The following is a 20025-nucleotide window of genomic DNA, read 5'->3' as shown; positions in this document are numbered from 1 at the left end:
TGGGGGGGGGATTGAGGGGGGGATTGAGGGGGGGGGATTGAGGGGGGTGTCACGTGACCCCCCTTCACCCCCCCCCCACGACCGCTCCCCACTCTCCCACACTGCGCCAGGCGTTGGCCGCGTGCCTTTATAGCTGTGGACCAATGGGGTGCGAGGTAGTGCGGAGTGGGGGGGGGGGTTAGTGGGGGGGGGGGCTTTGACGTCACGCGGGGGTATATAAAGGTGCGTGGTGAAGGGGTTTCTTTACTCGGCGGCCCCGTCCAGTCGTGTGTGCTTCAGCTCTTTCTTCTTCCTCCTGCACGTGAGTCGCGGTTGCAACAGTCATCATCATCACCACCACCACCATCATCATCACCACCACCACCACCATCATCATCACCACCACCACCATCACCACCACCACCATCATCACCACCATCATCATCACCACCACCACCACCATCATCATCACCACCACCTACCACCATCATCACCACCATCATCATCACCACCACCATCATCACCACCACCACCTGTCACCACCACCTGTCATCACCACCACCATCATCGTCGCCATCAACAACGCAGCAGTCTTCCGTGTCGAGAGACTCACACGCGCCGTGACGTGCGCACATTCGGCCGCTCCCCGCGCGCCTTTGTCTCTCCCGAGCCCCGATTGGTGAACATCGCGGAGAATGGCGAGGGCGTTTATGTAACGATAATACATATTTATATTTTAGTTAGTTCAAATACGAGCATTTGCGCATATACACACACCGTATTAACTCCATCGTATTTCATTAAAAAAAAACCCTGTGAGCGAGTTGCATGATCCGCCTACGTGTGTGACAAGACTAAATGTTGTTGCGCCGTCAAATTAGTTTTGATGTGTGATAGTGGTGGTGGTGGTGGGGTGGGTTAGTGGTGTGTTACTTAGCGGAACTAGCGGCTTCGTGTCGGGAGAACAACGCAACGCCGACGATCGAGGTGCGGCCCCTTCGACAGGGACGTGGACACGATCCTTCGACCTCACTTAGGGGGGCTGTGTGTTGGGGGGGGGGGGTCGTTCCGATAGAAGCTGTGTCCAGTGGTGTATGCCGCTATACCCACCACCACTGGCGCGGTGAGTTGAGGTTCAGCCGTGCTCTGCTCTGCGAGGTCTTTGTCCGAGGTGGTGGTTGTGGGGGTTAGAGGAGGGCTGAAAGATGGGGCGGGAGGCAGGGGAGGTCGACGATTCGCATTCGTAAGCCGGGCACGACCACGACTAGAACGCGGTCCACTGAGCAAAAGCCGTCATGCATTCATACGGTTGTACACACACACGGAGTTTAAACACACACAAAGATGTACAAGCTTGTGATAAAATCAGCCGCAGTGCGCTGATATCGTCACATGTCGGAGCGGGGAGGGGTGGTGGAGTTTGAGCCAAGCGCCACGATGCAAACATTATCATGTTGTAGGTGATGCAGCGATATGCATTGTTGTACTGTACACATTATCCACCAGGTATAGGCCCATACAAGACGCATGCATTGACCCAAAAACCACTCGTCCAGCATGGCGAATATACAAATACATTGATCTACTACGCAGCGATTTCGCCGTCAACCCATATACACACACCAGCAAACACGCGTACTCAACACTGGCACGCGATATATCGACAGTATATCGACAAACCAACCCACGGTCAACCCAGCACGTGACCGGCTATCCCTCCTGTCTTTCAGAATACACCTTCACCAGCCCGTAGAGCCACACCGGGCACCCACAGAAATCATCACCCACCAGCAAATACCGCATGAGTTGTCCAGCAGTCGCACCCCACAACCAGTGTGACCCCCCCTCCCCTCTCTCTCCCCAGCCCGGCATACGAACCTACAGATTTCTCACGTCCCACCCAGGATACTTCACCATTGTCATCCTCCTCCCCTCTCGCCCGTTATGAATCATCCACATCCTCCCAACTGTACCACCATGCACACACGAGCGACATTCGTCAGACCATGCTCCCATCGGCTAATCTCTGTAGCCAACGTGCGTGTGCACGTTCCACACGCCTCCACCCACACAAGATTGCTCATTGTACTGAGCAAGTAGTGCCATCGCCACCAACACCCACCATCTTGCCTCGCGACAATACGTCACATTCATTTGGCCCTCCTTCCACTGAGCCATTCATCAATGATGATAATATAAAAGCTCCAAATTAAGATTGATAATATTGAGATTTGTACTGGAGGAATCTGATGAGATATAAAGCTATTTTTTCCCCACATGTCCATATTAAATCCCATTTGAGAGTCGTTTATCTCTCACAACGGATGCCTTGGGTAGCGAAAAAAAGGGAAGAATTCCGTTAGACCGTCAGAACAGCATTTCATTGTGGCGATGTGTCAGTAAATTTGAGCCCTGACAGTCAAGTGATGGATGAAGGCCTCCTCAAGGTTGCGTCGGTCGTGTGGGTTGTTTAACCAAACGTAACAATCATGGTGGCGTGCTTGGGTTGCTGGAGGGGTCGACCCAGACACGAGTTCAGAGGTCGCTCGCCGCTCATGTTTGCCGTATCCGTGAATCGAACTCTGGTGGCCACGGGCACCGGCCATGCAAGTGAGTCATTTTCACATTTGCGAGTTGGGGCTCACAATGCACACGATTGTGGGTTTTTTTTTTATGATCAACTTTGCAGAAGGCAACCTTATTCGTTGGATTGTATGTAAAAAAAATATATGTGGAAATATAAACCATGAACTGCTGCTGACGCACTCTCCTACTCACCAGCCATCCTGTTAACCATCATCTCTCCTCTTTGTTCTTCTCCTCGTATGCACCCATCGATCCTCTTACTGATTTTTCCACCAAATCTCTCGGGGGTGACACACTCATTGTCATTCAGCCACGGACACTCGCGAGCCACCATTTTACGCAAAGCCTAATCTCCCCATGGCATCCTCTCCATATGCGCTCTCGCTGACCTACGAACTCGCCCAGGTCACATTCGTCTTACACTCGTTCACCCCTGGTCACTCGGCCTTCCACTCACCAAACACCGGTCACTCGCCGCCCCCCCCCTCTCCCCGAAGCAATGACCTTTCCCCACCCTCCACTGAACCCAGGCAAACAGCAGTGGCTGCCACCACCACCGCTGGCCAAGGTCGAGCAGTCCATTGTGACGTACATATTTCCACCGCCATCGAATGGTTTTTAAAAAAAATGTACATGAATAAATAAAAGCTTTAGTCTAATGCAGCTCGGCTTTGGGTGCACCATTGTTTAAAAACCATACTGTAATGACCTCTTTCGTAAAAAAAAAACAATTATTTTGAATTTTTATTTTAAGCTTTCGTGACTGCAGGGATTCATATTCTTGGTTCTTTCGGTAAAGTCACGTAGAAGGGAAATATTAAAATAATAAAAATATAAAACAATAAAAATTCTCACGACGTTTCGACTGCAACACAAGCAATCATCATCACACATGATGATTGCTTGTGTTGCAGTCGTGAGAATTTTATTGTTTTATATTTATATTATTTTATTATTTCCCTTCTACGTGACTTTACCGAAAGAACCAAGAATAATTATTTTGAATGTTTAACGCGTTTGGATTTTTTTCTTTCTCCTGCGACACCAATCGCCACTCTCCCCCCCACCCTTTTCTGAGAGTGCAAGGCAAGGAAGGTTGGGTGCGAGGCCTCCAAGGGGTTAACCACGCACTACGGCTGCATCACCGCACTGCAGCAGTCACTGGAAAATGCCAGGCAGTTTGGGGCCTTCCCACTGGGGGGGCGTGGAGGTGGTGCACGTGATGTGGTTATTTGAATGCGAAAGTAGACTGCATCTCCTGGGTACAAGAAGCCCAAAGGCAAATAGACATTTCATTATAAGTGGCTAATGCCCTGCCTCCCTCCATATTTAATCAGACACACCCCGTGTGTAACATTTCAGGTGGGTTTTAGAATGTTATGACGCAGCAGGCAATGTAGGATGATCCACTGGACGGGATTATATTTTCCTGCACTGTCCTCATTTGCCTGAGTCGAGCGCGGCAATGCTCAGCAGCTCGCTAAATGCAATCCGATTGGACTTGATAGTTTGAAGCGGGCTACAGAAACTCCAAATGTATATTTGTCTTAACATTTGCACAGCCCACTGGTTAGTTAGAATTGCCTTGGAGTGTGTAAGAGTCAATTCTAATTAGGTTGTCTGGGATTAGCTTAAATATTGCCTAGCAACATGAGAATATCCATGCAGCCCAACAGGAGGTTGGAGCTGTGGGATGTGATTATTTTCAAATTGCATTCCCCACAATATGAATGCAGTGTTAGGCATTTAAGTGGACATTTAATCTTCCAAATCACTCTTTCACGACGACTACTTGTTGCATTGTCAATGCGACTGCACCAAAAAGAATCCCACGCCCTGATGTCCTTTTCGCATGAGAAGAGCCGAGCACTCGCCCATGCATGTAAATCCCATATCTCATGCAGGCTATTAGAGCCCTTGGCTTGCATCGTTGTCACGTACGCAGTTTAGTTTTTCCAAACTCAACGGTGTTTGTCCATGGGTGGGTGATGTCATTGCAGGGGGAAACGTCCGGGATGATTTTTCTTTTACATGCGCACAAACTGCTCGTTAATTTCGAAACAGAATTTTTTCTAATGGACGAAATATTTCATGAAACTGTCGGCGGATGATCACTCATCCCGTGAACAGTGCAGAAAATGCACGAGCAAAATGTGAAGCCTCAATGTAATTGAACATTTATTTATAGAAGCCACTGAGAGGTTTCTTGCTGGGCTGCCCGCTAAGGGATCAGGCAATGTGCGATATCTTATCGGCTATTGGCAATTCTCCTGTCGGCCCCCCTCGCCGCCAATCTACACTTGTTCGAGGGTGTTCCTGCTCCCCGGAGTGTTCATCACCCACGCCACGACCTCCCTGGTGGCCACGAAACTCAAACCTTTTTTTGCTATAAATACGACCACTGTTACTTGAGCCTGCCGGCTGCCCTTTAACAGCAATGCAGCCTCTTGCTAAAACTAAATGTCAAGGTTCTCGACTATCGAAGCTTCCGCAGTGGGAGGTGGGGGGCGTCAGATTTCAGGTTTTAAACCCGCGTGCCAAACTGTAAACCTTTTCCCGATTCTGGCTGACACCTGTCTTATTATAGATCATAGCAGTTGTTTTATTGTAGAAAATGCAGGAGCTGCATGGCGCGCGTGCTGCACTTGTGCAGAAGTTTTCATAGGCGGTGGCTTTGAGCAAAACATTCTTTTTCGCTATTTGCGGTTTCCGTCTATGCACAGCAAGCAGCAGCAGCACCACCCTGAGTGAATTTCATTCCAAACCTGTTCTGCAGCCGCTGACAGTTTTGCCCCCCCCCCCCTTAATCTTTGTCTTGGTCGAGAAACATTCAATGCCTCGCAGCCTCGTTTAACCTATTTTCATGCCAGTTTTAATGCGAGTGAAGTTAACAACTGCCCCTTTTTAAATGCACACTGTAACAGAATGTGACAACGTACTCATTCGCGTGTTTTTCACCACTGTTTCTAGATTAGTAACATCTTTAATGAACAGGTGGGAGCTCAAATACACGGATGAACCATCACCGTTCATCTGTGTATGGACATTCGTTTTTTTTCTTCTTCCCGCTAGCATTGGCGCCTGCTGAGCCGTTGCTGTGAAGGACAAAAGCTTAACCTTGCCGCGCTTTATGCGATCTCATTGTCAAGTCACTGTTCCCGGATCGAGGCCAACCATTGAGTCGTCATTTCCCCCTCCTTCCATTAAAAAGCCATGAAAAATTCAGCGGTAGAAACGATTGCAGTGAGAGCCCGTGGCCTTGGGAGGGTGGTAAGTGCGTCGCTGCTTGACGTGCCCACCCCAGCACCATCGACTGCCCTGTTCCAGAAAGTGCGCACATTTGTGCCAGGGTTGTCCATCAGCGGTGCATTTTCGTGCCAGGAGGTGCCCTGTTCGGAATGCGGCGCGGGTGCCGATGGTGCGGCACTTATTATTAGCTCCTACGCAGCGCCCTCTCTCCGATGAGGCTTGTTTTTGCTAAGGTGACTGCGACTAAAGAAAGGCACGCCCCGACTCCTGACCACTTGTGATCTCATGCAACGATTGTGCATGCGAATGCAACAGTCAGACTGGTCGCAATAATTGCACGGCATTATATTTCTGGCTGTATAACGTCATTTTAGAATTTATGCAGTATTTGCAGTTATATAAGCAGAATAGATGTTAAAATATCTGATATACTCTCGTATTTGGTAATATTATTTCCCAAGTCCTTGTCTCATTACCTAATGCACGATGCAAACTACTGTTGAGTTTTTATTATCAATTTACAATGTTATATTTCTGTGTCCTTGTACAATATTTCTTTTATTGCTTTCATTTTATATTTTGTTACATAAGTGGCACTACATGAATTCCCCTACTAATGTTTGTTGCATTCGTTTATACAACTGTATTCGTACAATAACACAGTTATTTTCACGAATGCATTATATATTTTAAAAAGTCCACAACATGTCCTTTCATTGCCTAATGCACATTGCAAAAAACAATATACGCAGAGTCGTTCTGCCATGGAATCGCTGGCTGAATGTGGTTGCGTCATTGGGTTAAAGGGAAATTGGCGTGAGCGGTGGAGGGGTCAAAGGGTCGGCCCTGGCTATCGCCAAGTAAGCCAAGCAGGGTCGGTGTGGCACAGCAGTGTTGCGTGTGTGTGGTGGTGCGTGGAGCGACTTGATCGGTAGCGGGCCAAAGAGAAGGTTCCTCGGTCCAGGGAAGCCCACGTAAGGCCCTGGCTTGGACGGACACTGTGACCTTGAGAGAGGGGGGTGGGTTTATGGCGGCCGACATGTTGGGTAGCGTCGTTTGCACGTCGCTGCGGTCTGGGTGGGGTGGTGGAGCTGGGAGGAGGAGGGAGCCCGAGGGGTGGGGAAGGGATGGGGAGGAGGAGGAGGAAGGAGGGGGTAGGGAAATCGTGACGCCGCTTGCTAAACCCGCCCGGTTTTTTAATGACCCAGAAATACGTCTGCAGGCTTTTTTTATTGTCAAAGCGAGCCCCACCGGGTATAGAAGGACCAGGGTCTGCTATTGTGGTAAAGCCTTTTGAATTCTCGTACAGGTGAGCCACGTGAAATGTGAGAATGTGTGAAATAATTGACTTCGTGGGAGGATTTGCTTGTCGGTGTTTTATTGTGTGTGTTATTTATTGTTTAATTTTTATATCCCAGTTTCCGACGGTGATTTTTGCACGACCGTGGCAGCTATTGGTCGCTATAAATATATTTTTGATATGCTGGGTTATTTTTCTCGAAGAAAGTTTTAAAACGCCCTTATTCTTGAAACGTCGTGAGAATTTGTATGTATATTATTTTATTATTTCCCTTCTACGTGACTTTACCGAAAGAACCAAGAATATGAATCCCTTGTTCTTATTGATGACATTTAACGATAATTTTTAACAATGTTGTACGCTCATGTACAATAAGACCCTCGTTATAATAGGTGTTAAGAAAATAATTGTTGAAAAAAATCCGGAAAAATAATTACGTTTGTACGTCTGTATCCGGTAATGTAAGACTCTTATAAGAGGAATGACAAACAGAAATTGAGAACGGTACGCTGTCGCAATATGTTTTGACACGTTTTGCTCCGTCGCTAATATGTGATAGCATATGAAAGTCAGCGGCAAATTGTACAAGGTTATATACCGTGAATAAGCAACTGCGCAGTGATTCTAAACCTGTGTGCAGGCTGACAGCGAGCGGACAGCGCAGATTCGCAGTGACAAATCTTCCCAAGCCTGGTTTGAATTATTTTTTTCCATTAATGTGGCTCTGAATGCGACATCCTCTTTAGAGTTTTTAAAATTCCTTGGTCTAAAGCTCTCGGCCCGTGTGCTAAAGCGATGATTGCACATTGTTCTATTTGAAAGCAATCTGAGCCCCGTTTTGCCTGGCCAAACGATTCTGACGAAACGCGTCGTCACACTGCAGCGAGTGCGGTGACGCACCACTCCGCTTCCTCTGCAGTCCTGACCCAGATGTCGTCATCGGGTGATAGAGATGTCCCTCGGGGTTTACTTGGGATGCAATAGATTAGAGCGAGGCTTGCTTGCTTGCTTGCTTCCTTACTTGCCGCCGAATATGACCGCGAGGTTGTTTGCGTGCGCAAAGCGAAAATGGGGCTAATATTTATTTGACGCCGAACGTAACGGGCATCGCTCATACGGCTCATCCATCCGTGGAAATTCCACATTCCCGTTATGGGGGTTATCATCTTCCAAAGGACTAAGCCAAGTGTTTGCGGGTGGTAATTGTGATGCTTAACTTAATTTTTTGGGGTGCGATTGCCGAGGTGAGAGCAATGCCGATGCGTGTCATCCACCCATCCCGCCACCCAAACAGAGGCAAATTAAATGAAGTTGTTACGCAAACTGATGTGGCAATCTACTGTCCCTTCAGCACACCGGTATGTTCAAGGGCAATCCGCAACATTTAACGATTGGTGTAACGACGTTTTGCCCATAGTTATAAACCTGCATCATCAGACGATTGTCGTCATTGTGAATCATTCCCCTCCTGTCTTGGGCCTTGAATAAGTGATGTGATACCATAAATGTCCTGCCCCCGCAAGAGAGCAGGGTGTAATGATGATGCCTTGAGGTTAATGCATTAAAATAAATAATGTTGGATGACAAAATACATTATGGTAGATATGTTGAAGGAGGGTAAACGATATATTGGCATTTTATTTGCACAATCTTGAACCAAACATCTCTTCTGGATTCTAACAATTTTGGTCGTGAAAAGCATACGTGTTAAAAAAAACCCGATGGTACAAGAATCATTTTATTAACTCCCAAGATGGGTGCGAGTTGACAATTTCCAAATTAGACTCCAGATCTCGACCACAGCACATCCTGGAGGGATGTGTTCGTGAACAGGAGGTCGTGGGTTCGATCCCGACCCTGACACCTGCTGTGTATTTGGAGTCTGCGTATCTCTCCTCTTGGTCGCGTGGATTTTTCTCCAGGTACTCCTGGTTTTCCCTCCACATTTAGAAACATGCGTTTAGAGTATTTGGCTGCTATAAATGTCCACGTGATAAGCCACTTCGTTGAGCTATCATTTGTGGCCAGGTCGCTTCTGAAAAAGAGATATAGTTCAGTGGGCCTTACCTGATGAAATAAAATGAATTGTTTAGTTTAAATACATTTTACTCAAGATTCCACGACACACGAATTAATCAATTAAACGTTACAATCAGGTAAGAGCTCATTGATTAAAAATATTTACACTTTTGAAAGGGGGAGCACCTGCAAAAATGAAATCTATGAGCCGCGATTGTCAGATGGGGTTCATTCATAATAGTTTTTTTTGGGTTAGATCGTGTAAATATATAAATGTGTCGTTAAACCCGACACGGCCAACTAGTAAGGGTTGTCACGTAAACAGAACGTGGACAATCCGTCACTAGTACAGCACTAACCGGTGTGTTGGGAGAGCCAAGCCACAACATTTACAATCTGAGCACGACGTTTCGCCAGTAATTACAACCAGCTTCATCAGGCGACAGCCAGAATCATTGTTGATGCGCTGTAAAAAAAAATGGAAAAGTAGACTTTCACAGTGACAGGGTTCTAAAGTAACAGCTCCCTTTGGGAGGGGTCTAACAGTGGCAAACTGCTTCAGACTCTCAAGTTACACCTGGGTTTATTTTCTTTAGCAGGAATGCACTGTACCGTTGCATGGCGACTCATTCATACATTATTTACGACCACAAACGTTTTGCATCCGTGATAGGGCAGGCACTGTGCCTTACGCAAATTTACAACGAGTCATTCGCTCACCCTTCTGTTTGAAAATTGGCGTAAGTTTTTTTATTTTAATTATGATAAGGATTATCTTTTGAAATGTTAAGATCGGATGGGGATTTCAATTGTCCTGGGTTAGACTGACGCGGTTTTATACTTATATAACACGTTGTTCCAGTATTGGTGATAACTGTTTGGTAGATATACAGTATATAGTGGGACACACGTGGACGATTGGAGGATGGTGAGTTTCCCAGACGGGCATCGGAGTGGTGCCCCAGAGTTATGGCAAAGACGTCGTAGGAGGCCGAACGCCAAGATGGTGGTGCCGATGAGAAGGCTGCCCGTGAAGGACGCGACACTGGCGTCATCTAGCGGCAGGATTAAGGAAGGCAATGTTGAGGTTTTCGTGTGATCCTAACCGGTGAACCCATCTGTGTGTGTGTGTGCGTGCGCTCTCCGCAGATCACCCGTAACCAACAGCAAACATGTCTCCTCACTTCCCGGCACTCACCCCGGACCAGAAGAAGGAGCTGGCAGACATTGCCCAGCGCATTGTGGCTTCCGGCAAGGGCATCCTCGCCGCTGATGAGTCTGTCGGTAAGCGAAGTCGAGGGAGGGCTGTACGAAAACGATTGCTGGCGTCCAAAATTGTTTTTAATGATTTAATTGCAGGGGGGGGGTCGGAAACCTGTAGCATGACCGTGTACGGCTCGCGACTGGCTTCCTTACAAATGGCCCGCGGCCACATGATGCCTGCCGCTATGAAAAGGGCCCTCAAATAATAATTTGTCCGTCACTGTGACCATCTTAGTCCCTGAGCTAAGATGGTCTGACTTGGTCCCTGAGCTGCCTGTCGCCCACTTCTGAAATGACGGGCTTGAGCCTACCAGTGAAGGTCGTATCCTTTACCCAGGAAAGCCTCGAGGCGGTCCTGCGTTCAGATGGTGGGCCAATACTGTTTACGGTTGACCTGTGGGAGACCACCTGACCTATGGTTGGTGGAGAAAGCCCACAAGTGGTAATACTCAAAGCTCCACCCAGAGAGGTCAAATCATCTATTGTTGTACTGCCATCTCCTTGCAATCTCGCAGTCCAAGCCTTTTATTCCCCACTCATGTGGTGGCATCTCCCTTGCTGGTTCTCTTGCTCTCTGCTCCTCCTCGTCCTGGGCCATCTCCATGTCTACTCTGCAATGTTCATTTCCCAACTCGCCACTTTGAATGACCTCTATCTCAGGCCTGCTTCTCTGTCTCTGGCCTGGTGCTTAGCCCAAGCCAACACAGCCTATAGTATGCCCAGCCACTGTTTCATCTGGGGCGCATTCGAGATGTTATGTATGTTGAACTTCTTTCGCACCATACGTAGCCAACCGTGCTAATGGGAGGCGCGGGGGAAGGACAACAAACTAGACACAAAAAGCAGTGCAAAAGAAATGAGTTTGTAAATGTACACGATGATTTAAAAGTGCATCGCTCCGGTGGCTTCCTCATATCGGAAGGTACGAGCGTTCCAGACGGCTGCGGAAGCGCGTCTGAAAGCGCCCGGGGATGATGTCTGGCTGACGAGCGATTAAACCGGTGCCTTCCCTCCCTCCCTCCCGCCCCCAAGGCACCATGGGAAAGCGGCTGACCCAGATTGGACTGGAGAACACCGACGAGCACCGCCGCTTCTACCGCCAGCTGCTCTTCACCACCGACCCCAGCATCAAGGAGCACATCGGGGGCATTATCTTCTTCCACGAGACGATGTACCAGAAGACGGACGGCGGCGTGCCCTTCGTCAAGCTCGTCAAGGACAATGGCATCCTCGTCGGCATCAAGGTGGGGCCCGTCTCTCCTTGCTGCCGCAGCACCACGGTGCTACGCAAACGCGGACAGTGCCACGCGATGCGAGATCTGAATCGGAGTGTTTAGTTATGACAGAGGAGGAATCCGATGAGCTATGAAGCTCTTTATTCACAGATGTCCAGTAGGGGTGGGTAAGAACGTTACAACAACAAACAGTACATAGGCGACGATAGGAGTGCGAAGTACAAGAAAGGTAAACAAATCCCCTAAACACAAACAAATTAAGCTAAACCATCCCCATCCTACCAGGCAAAGTCCAATGAGGTATTCACTTGTTTTTCAGAAGCAAGCTGGCAACAGATGATAGCTCAACAACATGATGTGATCTCATGTAATGCATCCTTAATATTTTTCACGAATTTTTTCTGTTCATGCACCATAGTAGTGTAGCTTTTTAACAGCAAATTGGCACGCATAAGTCTGCATGAAAAAAAAATCATCAGTTTGCCTATGACAAATGACCGTATATTTTATTCTCGTTAACTCTACATGCAGGCACACATCGACATTTACCGGTTCTTGATGTTGAACCCCCCTCCATCCCCCTCCCACAACAGGTTGACAAGGGTGTGGTGCCGCTGGCTGGAACCAACGGAGAGGGAACCACACAGGGTGAGTGCTCCCCCCTCTGGGTTTACAAATCAAGCAAACCTCAACACTCGTCACTACGTAACGCTGTCGTATAACAGTAGCACGGAGAGCCGGTGACCAAAATCGCGCAGACTGTGCCCCGCAGCCTCAGAAGCTCGCCGGATAGAGCTTTGGATGGGCCACCACCGCACACGGAAACGCACGTTGCCATGAGATGCGGGGCTGGGGGTTAAAGTGAGCACAGGGGCGGTACAGCGAAAAGCATTGTTCCATTGCGATACGTTCCCATGCCTGCGCTCCGTTGCCCTGCAACTAAACGCCCGCGCCAATCGGTGCGGTGAAGCAGGGAGGGACTCGCCCGGAGCGGATCGACAAAGCGTTGTAGATGTGCAAAACGTTGAAAAAAACATTCAATCTGTTAACGTTGCAGACCGCGATTGCTTTGGGGAGACCTTAATCAATCTGTGGGTTGATAATGGCTAATGATGATGATGATGCACATTTAGGCGAGGCAGGCTGCTTGATAGAAGGTGCCATTGCCGAAAAACGTGGATCGTTGGTGAGGGTGTGATCGCTGCAGACTCCGTCGCCGCGTTGCCTCAGCCAGTCCTATGGCCACGTGCCCACTTCCCCATTGTTTTCCTGCCCCCCCCTCCCCACTCTGGCAGTTACGTAAAACCTCTCGGCGGGGGGGGTTATCCCATGCGAGGTATCTTAGCGTGGCCGTGTTGCACTGCTCTCCTACATTATTTGCCCCGAGCGAGCGGTGAACGTGGGGGGTCGGGGATCACCAGGAGATATCGGAGCTGCAAGTTTGGTTTTTTGAATCGGGTCTGTGTGTGCAGCATTGAATGAGGGGGGAGGTGGTTCCTGTTGCGTGTTGATTATCTCTAGTAACAGGTTTCCTCCCACATAAAACCAAAACGCACACGCGAGTGCACAACTGGCCAAGCGAGGGACCATTCTGAAAATGTTGAGACGTATTTTCTGGATAAACAGCATGATTATTATTAACCATTGTCGGTTCAAATCATTGCCTGTAATGATGGTGATGATGATGATGGGTGTAATCTGCTTCCATCTGTGATTTTTACATCTCCTACTGCTAATTTAAACTCGGTGTTGCGGACAAAACGTGAAAAGCGCGCGCCTCCTTGAAACGCACGCGGGGGGCAACTCGTCTTCATGTTTCCACGTCGAAATGTCGCGGAGCCGGCCCGTCCGTTCACGTGATGACACGCACGCACGCGTGGGGTTCTCTCGGCAGGTCTGGATGGCCTGGCGGAACGCTGCGCTCAGTACAAGAAGGACGGCGCCGACTTCGCCAAGTGGCGTTGCGTGCTGAAGATCTCCCCCAACACCCCCTCCAGGCTTTCCATCGTTGAGAACGCCAACGTGCTGGCCCGCTATGCCACCATCTGTCAGCAGGTGGGCGCCGATGGCTCGCCGTGGTGGTGGGGAGGGGGGCGCGATGTGGTTTTACGCCGGTTCTCTCCTTTGCCGCGCGCTCTGTCGCGCCGAGGTGTTTTGTTTCGTCGCGGTGGCTGGGCGCAGGCTCGAGCCGCACGCGAAGGGGCAAGCGGCGAAGACGCACGGGTGGAGGTGTAGCAGAGTAAGGGGTCGGTGCGTTTATCGAGGTAGAGTCCTCAAGATGGGCGGAGGAATCGATGGTTGAAGGTCATGGGGGGGAAAGTAAACAATAGCAGCACGAGAAGCGGCTGACTGCTGGTGAGCGATTGACTGGGGATTGAGTTTGGCCTGTAGCCGTGACTGTCACAAGCTCAATGAAACACTGCGTGGTCGAATTGCACCTGCGCCTGCCTGTTTGCAAGCGCGTATGCGGGGACTGCATTTTCAAAGAAGCGAGACTGCCCCAGACGTTCAAACCGGGTGGAGGAGAGTGGTGCACCTCCAATCGCTGGAAAAAAAAAAAATACAAAAAATCCATGTCCCTCTGATATTGAGGGCACCACCTCTTTAAACAAATTAAGTAGGGCTGCCAACAAAGTTGTGGAAAATTTCCTTGACCCCTGTAGGGATGATGGGCCGAGTCGACCCCAAACAGGAATTCAAAGTGACGTGCTTCCTGACTGCCCCTGACCGAAGCATTGATGTAAATAAGCTTGTGTAAGAGCTACATATCCAGTGTACATGCTTCATACAGTTCGGTAGACGTGACAGCTGGCAATTTGAAAACGGTCTTGTAAACGCTATTTTTAATAGGACCCTCCCCGCCGCCCCCCCCATTGCATGCTGTGACCTAACCTTAGCCCATCTGGCTTGCGCCTTGGCCACGATTCTTTTTGGCGAGCTTCTTGTGCGACAGCCCAAATGCTTCCACTGCCGAGTTTGCAGGTCTGGGGCCACGCTACGGCGGACTTTACGGGACACTGGGCAGACGCCAGGGGGGGTTGTCTGTGCTAAATATACTTAATTTTTTATGGTAGGGAGTTGATCAGCAGGGGGCATTTTCACGTCAAGTTGGTGAGTGCGCCGGTAGAGGTGGCTTCAGGGGTAGCCTCATGGTTAAAAAAAATCTGGAATTCTGCCAGCGAATTGACAAAAGCGGGCAAATGGCTTTACAACGATATTACATGGGTTTGGAATTGATGAGTGCAGTCGCGCACTGCTGGTTATTAATTGTCCGATGACGTAGGCGGTACCCCGCATCTGGCTGTTTCGTGACCTTAAGGAGGCCTGCTGTAAGTGATCGAGCCGTCGCTGCACCTCGGCCCAGTGCCCGACTCGGTCAAATGTCAGCGACGAGTAACCCGACCATTTCTTGCTGCAGAACGGCCTGGTGCCCATTGTGGAGCCCGAGATCCTCCCCGACGGAGACCATGACCTGAAGACCTGCCAGTACATCACCGAGAAGGTAGGCCAACGCACACCCTCCCCGGTGATTCAATTGTAGGCGAGTAAGGTACGCACGTCGAGGTCGTTTTCCCACCTGGAAGACCGCCGACGCTTCCTCGCGGCGCCTGAAGAGCTGTGTTTGTGTGCGCCCGCATCTCCCTTCTCCCGTCATCTCCGCAGGTGCTGGCCGCCACCTACAAGGCGCTGAGCGACCACCACGTGTACCTGGAGGGTACCCTGCTCAAGCCCAACATGGTGACCGCCGGCCACGCCAGCACCACCAAGTACACGCCCGAGCAGGTCGGCATGGCCACTCTGACCGCCCTGCGCCGCACCGTGCCGCCCGCCGTTCCCGGTAAGACTCGCCGATGCCCGGGCGCTCCTCTCTCTCGCACACTCACGCACTCGCAGCACCCCCGCAGGCAAGCCCAAAGTGGGCACCGGGTGGGCGGCGTTGTTCGTGGACGGGATTCCCCACCGCGAAGGGTTGGGCCGAACCGTAGCGTCGCAGCTTTTGTGATGCTGATTGCTGGGACGACACCTGTCGCGTAATCCCGTGGGCAGCCAAATGAGCGTAGGAAAGTACACGGACAAGCGGTTGGTGGAAAAGCTCGACCTTGCTGTGATAGGAACTAAAGTATGTTAGACACGTGCCAGTTGCGGTGGGGGGGGGGGGGGAAACCCCAGAGAAATTGTCAAGTGTGTTAGGAAAGTGGAAGGAAAAGGAACGGGCAGACAGACCTAAGATGGACAGAGAGCATTGTAAATTTAACTTGGGAGGACAGCATCCCAGTATTTCCTGTTCTACTTTAGTCCTTTGCCCAGTGGGTAAGGTGCTTGGCTCGAATTCTCTCCATCCTGTCCGACCTTGAGCTTTTTTCTTCACCTCACTTTTCGTGGCCGCTCCCCACCAGCCTAGGACTACTTAATAAAATCCACATGTATTTCTTTTTCTAGATTATTACAATTCGACTTTTGTCCTCCTAAACTTGCTCCAAAAGGACCTCATCACCCTTTCCCTCCATCCCAACTGATTTGCCTCCATTTGATGCCAAAACCATCATCCCCAGACTTCCTTTCTCAGAGTAAAAGTTTATGCTGCATACAATGCCACGCTCCATACTTGAGGTCTTCAAAACTCTCTTCTACAACTTGCTGCTCACCACTGTTATTAATTAAAAAAAACACAGCATTGTGGCTCATATTTCCAGTTTGTACGGCGTATTTTTCACCATGGTGATGCCCATTTCCGACCACGTGATGAGAGCTTCTCTGGGAACCGAGCCTGCGTAGTGATAAAAACAACATTAGCCAGCACGTGAGTCTGTGGCGTACGCTGTGGGATTTGTTTTGTTTATTTCCGAGTCTTTATTCCCTGTGTGTTCTGCTGCTACTCTTCACCCTGACACAGGCATCACCTTCCTGTCCGGAGGACAGAGTGAGGAGGATGCCTCCATCCACCTGAACGCCATCAACAAGCTGCACCTGATCAAGCCATGGGCCCTGACCTTCTCCTACGGCCGCGCCCTGCAGGCCTCCGTGCTCAAGGCCTGGGGTGGCAAGAAAGAGAACCTGAAGGCCGCCCAGGACGAGCTGATGCGTCGTGCCAAGGTGCGAGGCGACGGAGGAGACGCGGGAACGTAACCGTGAAACGAAGAGATGTCATGGCCTCAGAGGTTGGGGTGCCAAGCCTGTTGGTGCTGCTGAGAGCCCGGGCTCGAATCTGCGTTTCGGATGCCGGTGATTGAACCGGATTCTCAAGTTGTAGCCAGCGAGTTAAAGGTCTCGGCCTGGTCCTCAATGACCCAGATGGGAAAGTGCCTCTACCCTCAACCATGTGGTCCAGGTCATGGTTGAGATTTTACAAAAATTTGGGGGTGGGGGCGCGGAACATTGGAACACAAAGATGTCCTTTAACAGCGTAACGTTTCTAACCTGCCGTGCTTCATACCCTCCCCCCCCCCCAAACAGATCAACGGGCAGGCTTCCAAGGGCGAGTACAAGCCCACTGGCACCGGCGCCGCTGCCGGCGAGTCTCTGTTCGTCGCCAACCACGCCTACTAGAGCGGCCACGTGGCCCACCCCGTCCGCCCCCTTTCTGCACACGACCGCGAGAACGGCGCCCACCTGCGGTTCCCGCATGACGCCGCCTGCTGTCGACGTTACCACCACCACCACCGCCACCACCTGCGGCCGGCTTGGCAGCAAACTGTTTAGCGTCTCAATTGTACCGGAGCTCTTAAAAAAAAACACGCGACAATGGCATTCGATAAGCCAACCGTGTGTCCGATGGTTGAAATTGTATTGGCAAGGTATTGGCTTGTTCTGGTGTGTACCGGCTGATGTTTCAGGAACAACAACATCCGATGTTTTTTGAGTGGTACTTGAAAATATTGCGTTTCGAGATTGCAATACGTGTTCCAACGATCGAGAGTTCCGCCCGCAATTGAGCGCTGGCAGCACCCCCCTCCCCGTCTTCCTGTGCCGTCTGCTCTGGTGTTGCATCTCAACCCAGCCACCGTGTAGTCTCGTGTACCGTGGTCGTGTTGGTTGTGTGTTCGTGAGCTTGTACCAGCAGACATTGCTGTAATCTATACAACTTGTAGCCAATCTTGAGCAAGCAGATAAAGTAACCACCAAAAGAGTAACACTCCTGGTTCCCTGTATGCTGTTCGGTAGAAAGGAATATTTGAAATGAGGTGGACCTGTCATTTCTGAACGTATACTATAGACTGCCTATCAGAAACATAGTGGGCAAGAGAAATGTCGCAAAGGTGATGATTATTGTGACTTTAGACTGCACCAGTGGACTATTATTTGTGCGCATAGATAGATTGCTCTTCAGCTATTCCATCACGCGAAGCTAATGGGTCTAGTTATTTCACGTTTGTGCATTATCCTACTCCCCAAAGTGAGCGTGTGTGTGCGTGCGCGTGAGCGTCTTTAACCTGTTGTTGTGTTGGGTGTTGCTGCTTATTATAGAGATTATTAACATCGAGGGTTCAACCCGTCTCCCCAGGCTTATGAATGTGGCAGGCGACTGCTGGTCATGTAATGTACAGTGTCTGTGCTGTGAAGAGGTGATGTGCACTGAGCATGAGCATACAATAAAAAAGGAGACTTAGATATTGAGGGTGGTGTGTTTTTATTGTCGCGAGCGAAGGGCGAGGAAATCGTAACGTCGGGCGCAATTCCAGGCTTTCGCGACCACTATTACATCCAGCGGAACGTCACGGAACTCGATTGTAAACGTTGTGGGCAACGCAACACCAGTGGGCTGAAGTGACTCTTTGGGACACGTTTTGTTTACGTGACAAGCCTTACTGGTGGTGTGGCGGCGGGTTAACGACACATTTATCCTAGCGCGTTCTAACCCAAAAACAACCTTTATTATGAATTCCAAGTCGCGTCTGCTCGTACGCGCACACATCCCCCGTTTGTCAATCCACTGCTGGATGAGGGGTCTCCCCATGCCATGATCTGCATGGCTTGGGGAATGCCCTTTGTGTCAAAGGGTGCTCAATGCACACAAGAAATTATTTTGAAATTGGGGGAAAAAAATGTAGGCAATGGGGTCCCCCAAATTTTTTATTCGAACGGTTTTTTTAATCTCATCCTCCAAAGGTTCGCGTCTGGGATTTTTGAGGGGTTCATCTTTGGGAACTGAATATCACGCCGATTATTCCTCCCGGGAAAGCTGCACTAAGTCCCATGGCTTCAGGAGGGTCCTGCCTTTGGATGTTTGACCATTTCCATTCATGGGGGGGGGGGGGGGGGGAAGAGGTTTCGGTACCTGGACGCAGGGGATCAATCTTCCGAAGGCCACGTGCTGCGCAGTACTACCACCTCACCGGCCAGGTGTGCGATGGATTACAGGTGTGCGCCAACACTCTCGGCTCGTATATTCAACTCGTCTCCCTTCACCTTCACAATCGTAGCGAGAACCACAGAATCTAAATTGTAGGTAGCTGGAGTGTTTAATCACGTCGCAGTATTGCAATATTCCGAACGAAAAAAAAACAACCGCTTGTCTTTTCCTACTGAAGACAATTGTGGTACCGTGCGCGCACACACGTGTATCAAATATGTAGGGCGTGTGTGTGTACAGTCCACATGTTCGTCCCTTCTCGACCGCCACTGCTTGTTGAAGGCCTCTCCACGCTGTGTAGGTCACGAGGGCCTCCCAATGGAAACAAAAATGTAAATATCGTCTCCGCATTTTCCATTTTAAGCGCCCAACAATTAGGGGCTGTAGGCAAGCGGCAAACGTGTCACGTGGGAGTTGGGCTGGGGGTGACCTCGAACTGGCGAATCGTTCCCTTTGGTTGTTTAGTTTCCCAATGCACACGTTGTGTAACCGTGTAGGGGGTGCTGACCAAGCCTGTTCAACGTAACAGTACAAAGTGTCGGTACTTTGACCAAAGCTGAAATATGCTGTGTGTCTCTTTACCAGATAAACAAGTATAACCCGTAAAAACAAAGTTTTTCACTATAAATCCTTTATATGCGTGGCGGCTAGGGTCCTCTCGTCCTCTGGCTTGAGATGGCTGCCACCTATGGGTCAGATGATTGCCTGCCACCATTAAGCAATTGGTAATTAAATAGAAAACATTTTTTCCTAAAAAATGTAAAATTTTGGAAAAAAAATTTCACGAACATTAATTGTCACGCACAACGAGTCTGTGTGGAAAATGTCAGCTCGATTGGATCACGGGAAGTGGGTTAAAAAACGACCGAAAGATTTGCACGGTCGTAAGCAAGCAAGCGAACTTAATATAAAGGATTTAAAAAACATCAACATTTGGAGTGTCTGGACCCCCTGCCCAGAGGTTGATAAGTTTAACTCTGGACCGGATCAGCCTCAGAGTTCTAAATCGCTTTTTGTCTAGTGCTAACCATTTTAAAAATATG

General features: G+C 49.7%; 1 protein-coding gene across 2 annotated transcripts; it reads left to right on the top strand.

Moving 5' to 3' along the window:
* Nucleotides 1-213: 213 nt before the first annotated feature.
* On the top strand, nt 214-18240 carry LOC144731066 (fructose-bisphosphate aldolase, muscle type). Of its 2 annotated transcripts, none has more exons than XM_078612061.1 (9): nt 214-301; nt 10283-10417; nt 11429-11640; nt 12225-12279; nt 13526-13686; nt 15050-15133; nt 15295-15469; nt 16526-16725; nt 17086-18240. In XM_078612061.1, the coding sequence occupies exons 2-9, from the start codon at nt 10306-10308 to the stop codon at nt 17176-17178; spliced, it is 1092 nt and encodes a 363-aa protein (XP_078468187.1). In that variant the 5' UTR covers nt 214-301; nt 10283-10305; the 3' UTR covers nt 17179-18240. The 2 variants fall into 2 exon arrangements, with proteins under 2 accessions (XP_078468187.1, XP_078468188.1); XM_078612062.1 differs by lacking the exon at nt 214-301 and adding an exon at nt 7036-7123.
* The last annotated feature ends 1785 nt before the right edge of the window (nt 18241-20025 follow it).

The sequence above is a fragment of the Lampetra planeri genome, chromosome 37, assembly GCF_965212315.1.
Source record: "Lampetra planeri chromosome 37, kcLamPlan1.2.h2, whole genome shotgun sequence".
NCBI lineage: Eukaryota > Metazoa > Chordata > Hyperoartia > Petromyzontiformes > Petromyzontidae > Lampetra > Lampetra planeri.
This window is presented reverse-complemented; position numbering and strand designations above follow the sequence as displayed.

Coding starts and splice junctions, on each gene's coding strand:
- LOC144731066 (XM_078612061.1), top strand. CDS start 10,306: ATGTCTCCTCACTTCCCGGCACTCACCCCGGACCAGAAGAAGGAGCTG. Junction 11,641..12,224: donor GCATCCTCGTCGGCATCAAG/GTGGGGCCCGTC, acceptor CTCCCACAACAG/GTTGACAAGGGTGTGGTGCC. Junction 13,687..15,049: donor ATGCCACCATCTGTCAGCAG/GTGGGCGCCGAT, acceptor TTCTTGCTGCAG/AACGGCCTGGTGCCCATTGT.